We start from the raw sequence: 11,471 nt of genomic DNA, 5'->3' as shown, positions 1-11,471 counted from the left end.
ACTGATATACACATGCAGCAGCTTCATGGCACCTTTCGTCCATGTTCTAGGTCGAATCCGATTGGACGTCTTCAGTATTCGAGTTACCTTTCCAGGGAATTTGAATTGATGAAATCCCATGTCGGAAAAATGATTTACGAATTAAATACTCGGACTGGGTACATGCAGATTTAATAAAGCTGCACACATGCAGCAGCTTCAAGGGAACTTTGTCCTTTTTCCATATTGAATCCGGACCGGACGTCTTCATGAAAGTTGTAGGTATTCAAATTAGCTTTCTATGGACGTCTGAATCAGTTAAATCCGACGTCGGAAAAGCGAGTTATGATAATAATACCCGGGATGGTTTTTGAAAACATACTTCTATCGCCTTTGTATCACATCAAGGGAAATTTCTTCCCTTTTAGAGGACGGATCGGACTCCTCCATCTTCATAGAAGCCGTAGGTATTCGAGTAAGTTTTTCAGATATGTTTTAATCGGTTCAATCGGAAGTCGTAAAATACATTTATGTCCTATATTATCAGACTGCCTTTTGAAAATTTATACATGAATCTACTTACTATCTATATCGTGTCTATTGTACATTTGAATGATAATAATAATTAGCACTAAGTAAACTTGAAAATAATAATTTTCAATTAAATCGAAATTATGGAAAAATTCTACCGTGTTGAATTATTAGGATAAAAAATTTTATTATATAAGGTGGAGAGTATTTGAAATGATGAAATTTTTAATAACTAAATTCATAAATAATGTATTTTAATTAAATAAATAAAATAGATCAATGGAATATTTATCTATTTAATCGGTTAAAAAAATTAGCAATATGGGTCACTTTAATTAATAATTAATAAAAGTAATAAATATTTAACTAAAAAAATTATACCTCGAAATAATTATTTTATTAAAAAAATTATACCTCGAAATAATTATTTTATTAAAAAAATTAAATTTTTAATATTTATCTATTTTTTAAAAACACGTAGTAGGTATTAAATTTTTTATTTTTATAAATAAAATTATTTATTAACTAATATTTATATTAAAATAATTAAATCAACTCATATTAACTAATTATATATAGGAGAATGTATTCACTTTCTTTATTCATGAGAATTAGAATATAACTATTAAAATATGTAGAGTATTTACTCTTTAACCAACTCAGCAGGTCGTAAGTAATTTTATCTTTATTATGTTATCAAAATGCTTGGCTCTCCTTGTGCTGGACCGGTCCTGCGCTAGATTGAAGAGTGACCCCAGTCAGTTTGATCATTAAGCTGAGCGTGTAAATCCAACCTTTTCATTTTTTTAAGATTAATTGTAAATTAAATCACGAACTTTATCCTAATTTGCAATTGTATCACGAAATTTAAAACTTCAACATGTCAGTAATCAACTTTCATTTCTTGACAAATTGGTATAAAAAAAGGGTTTTGCTATTCGCCGCCCCTTTTTATTTAGCACCGCACAGGCGAAAGACATTTCTACCCCTCTAGCAAAATTTTAAAAAAAAAGTTCTCTCAACTCATTCGAACACACTCGAACAACTACGTAAAAAGTCGAGTAAAATGACGGATAACGAGTATAATTCGTCGGGAAACGAGTACTGACAGTCGGAAACAAGTTTTTCCGGCTTTTCCGAGGTAAAAAATAGTTTTTTTAAATTTTTATTTAAAATTTTTGAAGGGGGACGATTGCATTTCACGTCCTCTCCAGAGGAGGGGACGCCAGAGTTTGCCGTCCTCTCCAGAGGAGAGGACGTGAAATGCAACGTCCTCTCCTCTAACTCTTTCAAGAGTGGACGCCGAGCGTCCTCTCTAGAAGAGGGGACGCCCAAAATTGGCGTCCCCTCTAGAGGAGAGGACGCCCAAGTCCACGTCCCCTCTAGAAGAGGGGACGTGGATTTGGGCGTCCCCTCCTCTAGAGGGGACGCCCAACGCCGGCGTCCTCTCCTCTGAAGAGGACGCCGGCGTCCCCTTTTCCGGCCGCGACCGAAACGTCGCGGCCGGAAATTAACTACTGCTAAAAAAAAAAACGTTGAAATGATTTTTTTAATAATTACAGTGATTTTTTATTGCATATTATTACGACTTTTTATTACATATTATTTCGATTTGTTACACGTAAGTATTTATGTTTTGCAGGTTCATTTAGAAGATTATGGCGGTGATGGAATTGATTACAACGATTGGTTTAAGCTAGATCATGGGTTTGATAGTGATGTTGAAGCAATTACTTGGGCTAAGAGTACTGCTATAAAGATTGGATTTGAATTAGTCATTTCGTCACATAAGAACGAGGGGAAAAAGAAGCTTCTACGATGTGCTCGGGGTGAGCGTTACAGAGGTTCATTCACAGATTCTGATTCCTTCGTACGGAAAAATACGAAGACAAAAGCGTGTAAGTGCAAATTTAAAATTATTGTCAAATTAGGAAAGACTGCATGGTTTATACTTACAGATCCTGGTATTTCGAGTACACACAACCATGCTCTAGCTGTGTATCCTGAAGGATACCGTCAGATGAGTGGGCTGAGTGGCGAGGCAAAAGAAATTGTGCGAGATATGAGTGCGGCACAAGCGAAGCCGTGTTCTATCATGGCAGCTTTAAAAGAAAAAGTACCATCTGACAACCCTACAATAAAGCAAGTGTACAACTATAGAGAGACTTTGAGAAAGTCTAGCTTTGAGGGTAGAGATGTGGTTGGGCAATTTTATCACATGGCTCAGCAAAATGATTATGTACACTGGACTCTTGCTGAGGAGGATACAGGTGTGTTGACCCATATTTTCATGGCTCATCCTGATTCAGTGAGACTACTTTGTACGTACTACTGGATCATCGGCATGGACTCCACGTACAAGACGAACAAGTACAAGCTGCCTTTTTTGAGATTATTGGAATGACTCCTTGCAACAAGAACTTCATAATTGCATATGCAATTATGAAGGATGAGACTGAAGGGAGCTACAGATGGGTATTGGAGAGACTGAGGTATTTAATTATAATTATGTTATTTGATATTTTAATGATATTCAAATTCAAATTACTTATTAAATCATCGGGCAATAATGCAGGTGTTTGATTGGGGAACATATTCATCCGAGCGCTATTCTTACTGATCGAGAATTGGGGCTTATGAGACCAGTGTCAGAGGTTTTCCCACGTTCTTCTCATCTACTATGTACGTGGCACATAAATAAGGACGTAGAAGATAGAGTGTACAGAATTAGTGGGAAAAACCAAGAGTTTGCTGAAATTTTCAAGAATAGTACATGGAAGAAAATTATCGGAGCGCCAACTTTTGATCAATATAACATAGCTGTGGAGCACTTCAGAGATCAGTTTAAAGGTTTTCCACGGTTGATACAGTACATTGAGGGGACTTGGCTGGGACACAGAGAGAAGTTCGTATCTTGCTGGACGGACTTAGTCCTACATTTTGGAAACACCACCACATGTAGAGTCGAGAGCGCACATGCTCAGCTTAAGCAGTGGCTCAACTCTAGCACCGGTGCTCTGGACACAGTCTGGACGAAGGTCGACAAAGTTATACAGTCGCAGCTGACAGATATCCGGTAACATTCTTGTCGAGTAATATTAGTACTTATACAAATTATGTTGTCATTATTATTAACATAAATGTTTTAAAATTACTGCAGCAAAACACTTGAGGACTCCAGACGGACTATTGGCGTACATCGACGCGGTTTTCCATTTGACAAGCTCTCATGCAGAGTGTCGCATTACTGTCTGGATTTAATATCGAAAGAACTAAGGCGTATGCGAGAATTGAGTACCGATGTCTACGATCGCTGTGGTTGTGTGGTTAGATCAACACATCAGATCCCCTGTGCATGTGAGCTGCGAGCGGTGGTCGATTCAGGTATCACGCACCACTTTCATTGAATAGTAATATTAAAAATATTAATATTGTTATTGAAAGCTAATATGTGTTATTTGCAGGTAACCCGATCAGCCTTAACAGTATACACCCGTTTTGGACGAAACTTGTTATTCTCGGCGATGGGCTGGACACATCTGCGCAACCCGATTTTGCTGGTTTTCAGACTGAGGAACATCAGTATTTTCACGAGGTCGCCGACGAGGTCATGACTAAGGATCCTTCAGTGTTGCGTGATATTTCTCGTATTGTTCGAGAGCGACTTCACCCCGAAGACTTAGGCTACATGGAACCAGAAGTGAAAACAAATGTCAGAGGTCGACCAAAGGGGAGAAAATCAACGAAGAGGGATCCGAGTCGTCATGAGTACAAGGACCGTGTACCTGGTCGTCCTAAATCTTCCAAAGCTCAGAAAAATCGTACATCCGCGTCAGGTAATTATCATCCACTAATATTCGTTATGTACGTCTACTCTAGTAGTATCCTTGTTATTTATAATAATATTTTTTTTATTTCCCGCAGCTGGTTTGCAAAATGCGGAGGTTATTCCAGGATTCCTTTTACCATTCGTTGACGAGCTTGTGGACGTGCGTGGAGACGGCAACTGTGGATTTCGCGTGGTGGCAGACCACATATATGGTGACGAGGAGATGTGGGGAATGACTAGAATGAACATTGCAAACGAAATCTCCGCCCACCCTTATCGATACGAGGGTATTTGCATTGATGGGTTGCAAGCGGCCATTACACGTATTAGTTGGGAAGGGGGAGAGTGTGGCCCTCGCAACTGGATGCAGGTATTTAATTGAATTATATAAATTTATCACAAAGTTATTATATTTTTCTAAAAAATGATATTTATATTCTGACTTATTAAATGGATGCAGGTATTGGATGACTTGTTCCCTATTGCCACTATCTTCAATGCAGCTGTTATTGTCACGACCCGATTCTCGGCATCGAGACCGGCGCTAGGGAATGGGAGTGGTTGCTCCGAAACCCGTAGCAAGCCTTAAAATACATTAAAAATCACTTAAAATTTTTCGCGGAATTCAAATCATTTACGAACATTTTAAAATCGCAGTTTAAAACGTTCTTATAAAAATTACCATTTAAAACATGCACATAATTTTCTCTTTAATTATTGCATTTTAGTTTCAAAACCATTTCTCTATGGTTTATCATGCATCTCATGTGCATACCATCTTACTATGGTAATTACTGCATTTCACTATGCAGGCCATTTCTCTGTGGACTTAACCGCATTTCATTATGCAGACCATTTCATTATGGATTTAACTGCATTTCATTATGCAGATGCGCTCGCCGCATTTTATTCAAGTGCAGTCGCTCGGACTTTCGCACAGCATTCACATATTACATATTATCAGAGTTTAAGCGTTATAAAATATAAAGCATAAATAAGTCCAACGACTACTAAGGTATCACCGTTCATTATTCTAGCTACTGCAACTCTAGACACACAAAGGAAAGTCATTCTCACTTTATTCAAGTCAGGGATTTCCGGAACAAGAAATTGGAAATCCACACGTCAAACTACTCGCCTGTAAAAATATTAAATTCAACGGGGTCAGTTATAAAAACTGGTGAATGCGTACAACATGTACTAATAAACATTAATATGAAAGCAATGCATTCCAGATTACCGATTCATATGAAACCCTAAACCATGATTCATGTTCCTATATGCTTTCAACACAGGAAACATAAATATTCCACATCATTTCATCATATTCGGGTTAACCTTTTATTTTTCTTTGGCCGTATTTATTTTCTCTTTTTGTACTTTTAGCCAGTCAAATCCGATTATTCTTATTTTACGTATTTGAAAGTCCCAGACTCTTCTTACAATACAACGGATTTCGGCAGTACATAAATACTGTCGCCAATTTCACTTTTTTTAATAAAAGGTTCAACCTCTCAGATCTCGGCAGTTTCTCTTTACTGCCTTTGGTCGTCTATATTCCGTTGCCTCTGAAGATCTGTTCACACAGAGTCTAGGCCGTCGCCTGACTTTCCAGGCCGTCGCCAGGATTCACACAGTATATTCACATGCAACCCATTCTAAATGCACTACCGGTGATCACACAGCACTATTGCCGCCCAATAGTAAGCACGTTTCAATGAATCTAAATCGGTTTCAACACTATGAATAGTTCATGCGATTTAAATTCAAAATAAAATAAAGCATTTGCAAATCATGTAAAGCAGTTCGCAATATTTTTAATACTAATATTTAACAGTATAAGTTGTAAACACACTCACAGTACTCGCTTATTCCAAATATTAAAAATACCACCCGTCGAATATCAAAACCTTTGCTCGCCGGTTTCCGCGACAAAACTCGCTGGATCTAATTTAGAGATTAAACATTAATAAATGTAATAACTCTAAATTCTAGGATAAACTCTAGACCGACTCAACCATATAACCACATAATCACAAACCAAATTTGATTCCGACTATCTATATCCGCGTCATCGTATTTCTATACGATACACCACGTAGTTTATTTATTTTCAATAAATAAACATAGAATTATAATTCCATTATAATTCTAACACACATTCAATTCACATAATTTTCTAAAATACACTTTTAGAAAATATCAACAAACATATCACAATTCACAAATATCCAAAAATATTTTTCCGTAAAATATTTTTGACCCGGGGCTCGGCCCCCCCTTATTTTCTGCCAAAAACATTTCGGCACTAACTGCTGCCAAATGAGTTTAGGACTGAGCCAACATGCTCTATCCCCTCTACTCATACTCCGGTCACCGTATTCCGGTGGTTTTGGCCGGAAAACTCAAAAACGCTTAAAACGCTTAAAAATCCATTTTAAGCCATTTTAACACCGAAATTCATCAAAATTATTTTCAAATACATTTTTAATTTTTATCTTGTAAAAACAGCAGCCCAATATTTTTAAAATAATATTTTCCATTATTTTAACCATTAAAACCGAAATATCAATTAATAATCAAAACCGATTATTAATCCGTCAAAACACCACACAAAAATCATTTAAACTCCACAAATAATTATCAAACATATTTCATAAATTTTTCATGAATAATTTCTGCCCAGAAATTAAAATGACAGTTTTACCCTTTTTAGAACAATTTTGGCCGAATAGAGTTATTAAAAATTAAACCCGATTATTAAACCGCTAAAAATTAACCATCAACCATTTAATTAACATCAACCACAAATATAACTCATACATGAACCAATTTATTTCCAGAAATTAAAAATCAATTTATTTACCCTTTTTAAGCTATTTTTAAGCTTTAAAACAATTAAAAATCGAAACCCAACTAATTAAATTAACACCCGAATTAATTAACATTTTTAATCCACAAAAGTTAAACTTTAAAGCATATATAAATCCCAACATATAGATCAGCCCAGAAATTTAAATAAATAATTTAATTTTCACGGAAAAATTATTTAAAAACCGAAACCCATTAAACTAGCAATTAAAACCAACTAATTATCCATCAAACATCACATATAAACCATCCTATGCATGTTTCTAAGATTCAACCAACATCAGCAACTAAAAACTAAGATTTGAGCTTGAAATTATACCTCAAACGAACATGCAAACACACACACACGATCTACGTAATATTCCCGACAATTTTCGTGAAGAAAGTTTTGAGAGAAAATCAAAGAATAAAGCTTGGTGTTTGTGGTTATGGTGTATTCGGCACCCACAAGAAAATGAAGAAGACAATTGAAGACTTGGGCACCAAGTTTATGTAGGAAAATATCTAGATATTATTAGGTTGTTCAATTATTTACAAGTTTGCCATTATGGCATTCTTGTAAATAATTCGAACTCTAGGTGCAAAATAAACTCAACTTTACCAAATATTCAAAAACATTAAATCATATCATATGGGCTGAGTTAAAATATTTTTGGGCCTTTAAAAATATTTAAAATAATTATTTTTACGGTTTTTAGTGAAAAATCACAAAATTCACTTTTAACACGTAAAATTGCCAAAAATCACATTTAAGGCAAACACATAGCAAATCACATTTTCACCCATATAAATTCATCACGTGAATTTATTCACTATTTCCGAGGTCCTAATCAATTAAAATTGGACTCTAGCGAAAATAAACACTAAAAATTCTACGGGGTATTACATTCACCCCTCCTTATAAGAAATTCGTCCTCGAATTTCAAAACAAACTATTACCTTGAGCAAACAAGTGGGGATATCGTTTCCGCATATCCGCCTCTGTTTCCCACGTACATTCCTCAATTGTACGGCTCCTCCAGAGCACTGTTGCCATAGGTATCTCCTTACTACAGAGTTTCCTAATCTGGGTATCCACAATTTCTATGGGCTCCTCCTCATAAGATAGTTCCTCGTCTATCTCAACCTCCTGAGGTTGAATAAGTCTATGAGGGTCAGGTATATACTTCCTAAGCATCGACACGTGAAACACTGGATGTACTTGCGACATCTCAGACGGTAATGCTAACTTATAAGCTACCGCTCCTATTCGCTCAATAACCTCATAAGGCCCTGCATATCTCGGCGCTAGCTTTCCTTTCTTTCCAAATCGGATTACACCTTTCATAGGTGATATTTTAAGAAACACAAAATCTCCGACTTGAAATTCTATATCCTTTCTCCTCACATCAGCATAGCTCTTTTGCCGACTAAATGCAGTTTCTAATCGTTGCTTAATCAACGGAACTTTCTCAGACGTAATCTGAACAATTTCAGCTCCTGTCAACTTTCTTTCTCCAACTTCTTCCCAACAAATTGGAGATCTACACTTACGTCCATACAACGCCTCATACGGTGCCATCTCAATACTGGAATGATAACTATTGTTATATGAGAACTCTACTAACGGTAGATACTCATCCCAATGGCCTCCGAAATCTAAAACACACATTCTTAACATATCCTCCAAAGTCTGGATAGTCCTTTCAGACTGTCCATCTGTTTGGGGATGAAACGCTGTACTAAAATCTAAGCGCGTTCCTAAAGCCTCTTGCAGACTTTGCCAAAATCGGGATGTAAAAACTGATCCTCGATCTGACACAATTGACACAGGAACTCCATGTAAACTGACCACTTTGTCAATATAAATCTGTGCCAATTTTGCTGCCGTATAGGTAACCTTGATCAGAATGAAATGAGCCGACTTTGTCATTCGATCAACGATAACCCATATCGAATCAAAACCATGTTGCGACTTAGGCAATCCAACGACAAAATCCATGGTTATTCTTTCCCATTTCCATTCTGGTATTGGCAATTGTTGCAAAAATCCAAATGGTCTCTGATGTTCCAACTTCACTTGTTGGCATATCGGACACTTAGCAACAAATTCTGCTATATCTCTTTTCATACCATTCCACCAATACATCTCCTTAACATCGTGATACATCTTGGTAGAACTAGGATGAACACTATACTTAGATCCATGTGCCTCCATCATAATTCTCTGTTTCAATTCCTCTACATTTGGTACGCACACCCTTGTACCAAATTTCAGAATACCACCTTTCAAATTATACTCAGAGTTCATTCCCTTTTGAACTTCTGCAATAACATGCTTTAGTTGAGGATCCGTTGTCTGAAGTTCCTTAATCTGATCATTCAATGTAGGTTTAATCGTCATTTGAGCTAACAAACTCCCCAAATACGAAACCTCTAATTGAACTCCTTGATCAAACAACGAATGCACTTCTCTAATCATTGGTCTCTTCTCAACTAAAGTAACATGAGCTAAACTTCCTGCTGATTTTCTGCTCAACGCATCAGCAACTACGTTAGCTTTGCCAGGATGATACTGTATCGTACAGTCATAATCCTTTAGCAACTCCATCCACCTCCTCTGCCTAAGATTCAACTCTCTCTGATCAAATATGTATTTCAGACTCTTGTGATCAGTGAATATTTCGCATTTTGCTCCATATAAGTAATGTCTCCAAATCTTTAATGCGAATATCACTGCTGCTAATTCTAGATCATGGGTTGGATAATTAACTTCATGCTTTTTCAACTGGCGAGAAGCATAAGCTATCACTCGACCATGTTGCATCAGTACACATCCTAACCCGATCCTAGAAGCATCACAATAGACTGTAAGTCCATCACTACCAGAGGGTAATGCCAGAACTGGAGCTGTCGTCAAACACTCCTTCAGCTTCTGGAAACTCACTTCACATTGATCAGTCCAAATGAACTTCGCGTTCTTCTGAGTCAGCTTAGTTAATGGTGCAGACAACTTAGAAAAGTCTTGCACAAACCGTCTATAATAACCTGCTAAACCCAAGAAACTACGAATTTCTGTCACTGAACTTGGCCTTTTCCAATTCATCACAGCTTCAATCTTTTTAGGATCTACCTTAATCCCACTTTGAGATACTACATGTCCCAAAAATGCTACCTCTTCTAACCAAAATTCACACTTCGAGAATTTGGCATAAAGCTGATGATCTCTCAAAGTTTGTAACACTATCCTTAAGTGTTGCGCATGCTCCTCCTCTGTGCGCGAATAAATCAAGATATCATCTATGAACACTATCACGAATTGGTCTAGAAACGGTTTAAAAATCCGATTCATCAAATCCATGAAAGCCGCTGGTGCATTTGTCAATCCAAATGACATCACCAAAAATTCATAATGACCGTATCTTGTTCTGAATGCAGTCTTTGGAATATCATCATTTCTGATCTTCAACTGATGATAACCAGACCTCAGATCAATCTTCAAAAAGTACCTCGCTCCTTGCAATTGATCGAATAAATCGTCAATTCTGGGTAAAGGATACTTATTCTTGATTGTGACCTTATTGAGTTGTCTGTAATCTATACAGAGTCTCATAGATCCATCCTTCTTTTTCACAAACAACACAGGTGCTCCCCAAGGTGAGACACTTGGTCGTATAAATCCACGATCAATCAATTCTTCTAATTGATCCTTCAACTCCTTTAGTTCTGCTGGTGCCATACGATACGGAGGTATCGATATTGGACTTGTACCAGGAACTAGATCAATACAGAATTCAATCTCTCGATCTGGTGGTAATCCAGGTAACTCTTCTGGAAACACATCAGAATACTCCGAAACTACTGGTACATCATTCACACTTCCAACTTCCTTCTGAATATCTCGTACCAGAGCTAAAAATCCTTGACATCCTTTACTTAACATCTTTCTCGCTTTCAAAGCCGAGACTAAACTATTTGGGGTTTCCAACTTTTCTCCCCGTATAGAGATAAGTTCAGTTCCAGGTGCATGGAACGTCACTATCTTTTCTCTACAATCCACATTTGCATAATGTCGCGACAACCAATCCATTCCTAGGATGACGTCGAATTCTAAGACATTAAGCAACAACAAATCCGCAAGCAATTCTCGCTCTCCGATTAACACAGGACACGACGGATAAACTACAGTAACGTCTATGCTTTCGCCTACAGGTGTAGCTACTAACAATGGGTTTTGCAAAATCACAGGTTGAATTCCTAATTTTAATGCAAAACTCGACGA

The 11,471-nt window shown here is 37.0% G+C and overlaps 2 protein-coding genes and 1 long non-coding RNA gene across 3 annotated transcripts; 2 read left to right on the top strand and 1 right to left on the bottom strand.

Moving 5' to 3' along the window:
- The first annotated feature begins 2,910 nt into the window (after positions 1-2,910).
- LOC126671555 (protein FAR-RED ELONGATED HYPOCOTYL 3-like) lies at positions 2,911-3,917 on the top strand. Its single transcript, XM_050365339.2, has 3 exons — positions 2,911-3,002; positions 3,086-3,586; positions 3,671-3,917. The coding sequence occupies exons 1-3, from the start codon at positions 2,911-2,913 to the stop codon at positions 3,915-3,917; spliced, it is 840 nt and encodes a 279-aa protein (XP_050221296.2).
- A 42-nt stretch (positions 3,918-3,959) lies between these two features.
- Positions 3,960-4,721, top strand: LOC130015092 (uncharacterized). Its single transcript, XM_056104621.1, has 3 exons — positions 3,960-3,974; positions 4,079-4,346; positions 4,435-4,721. The coding sequence occupies exons 1-3, from the start codon at positions 3,960-3,962 to the stop codon at positions 4,719-4,721; spliced, it is 570 nt and encodes a 189-aa protein (XP_055960596.1).
- A 311-nt stretch (positions 4,722-5,032) lies between these two features.
- On the bottom strand, positions 5,033-7,737 carry LOC126655014 (uncharacterized). The gene is made up of 3 exons (XR_007632863.2): positions 7,530-7,737; positions 6,199-6,286; positions 5,033-5,477 (listed from the first exon to the last, which is right to left on the bottom strand). It is a non-coding gene; the product is annotated as an uncharacterized LOC126655014 (long non-coding RNA).
- Positions 7,738-11,471: the final 3,734 nt, after the last annotated feature.

The sequence above is a fragment of the Mercurialis annua genome, linkage group LG1-X (assembly GCF_937616625.2).
Source record: "Mercurialis annua linkage group LG1-X, ddMerAnnu1.2, whole genome shotgun sequence".
Taxonomy (NCBI): domain Eukaryota; kingdom Viridiplantae; phylum Streptophyta; class Magnoliopsida; order Malpighiales; family Euphorbiaceae; genus Mercurialis; species Mercurialis annua.
The sequence above is the reverse complement of the archived record's forward strand: the minus strand, read 5'-3'. Positions and strand labels throughout refer to the sequence as shown.

What these genes read in the sequence shown, in the direction of transcription:
- LOC126671555 (XM_050365339.2), top strand. Translation starts at nt 2,911, where the DNA reads ATGACTCCTTGCAACAAGAACTTCATAATTGCATATGCAATTATGAAG. An exon ending in TGGGTATTGGAGAGACTGAG is followed by an intron (nt 3,003 to 3,085) that starts GTATTTAATTAT and finishes GCAATAATGCAG; the next exon opens with GTGTTTGATTGGGGAACATA. An exon ending in TCGCAGCTGACAGATATCCG is followed by an intron (nt 3,587 to 3,670) that starts GTAACATTCTTG and finishes AAATTACTGCAG; the next exon opens with CAAAACACTTGAGGACTCCA.
- LOC130015092 (XM_056104621.1), top strand. An exon ending in AAATCGTACATCCGCGTCAG is followed by an intron (nt 4,347 to 4,434) that starts GTAATTATCATC and finishes TATTTCCCGCAG; the next exon opens with CTGGTTTGCAAAATGCGGAG.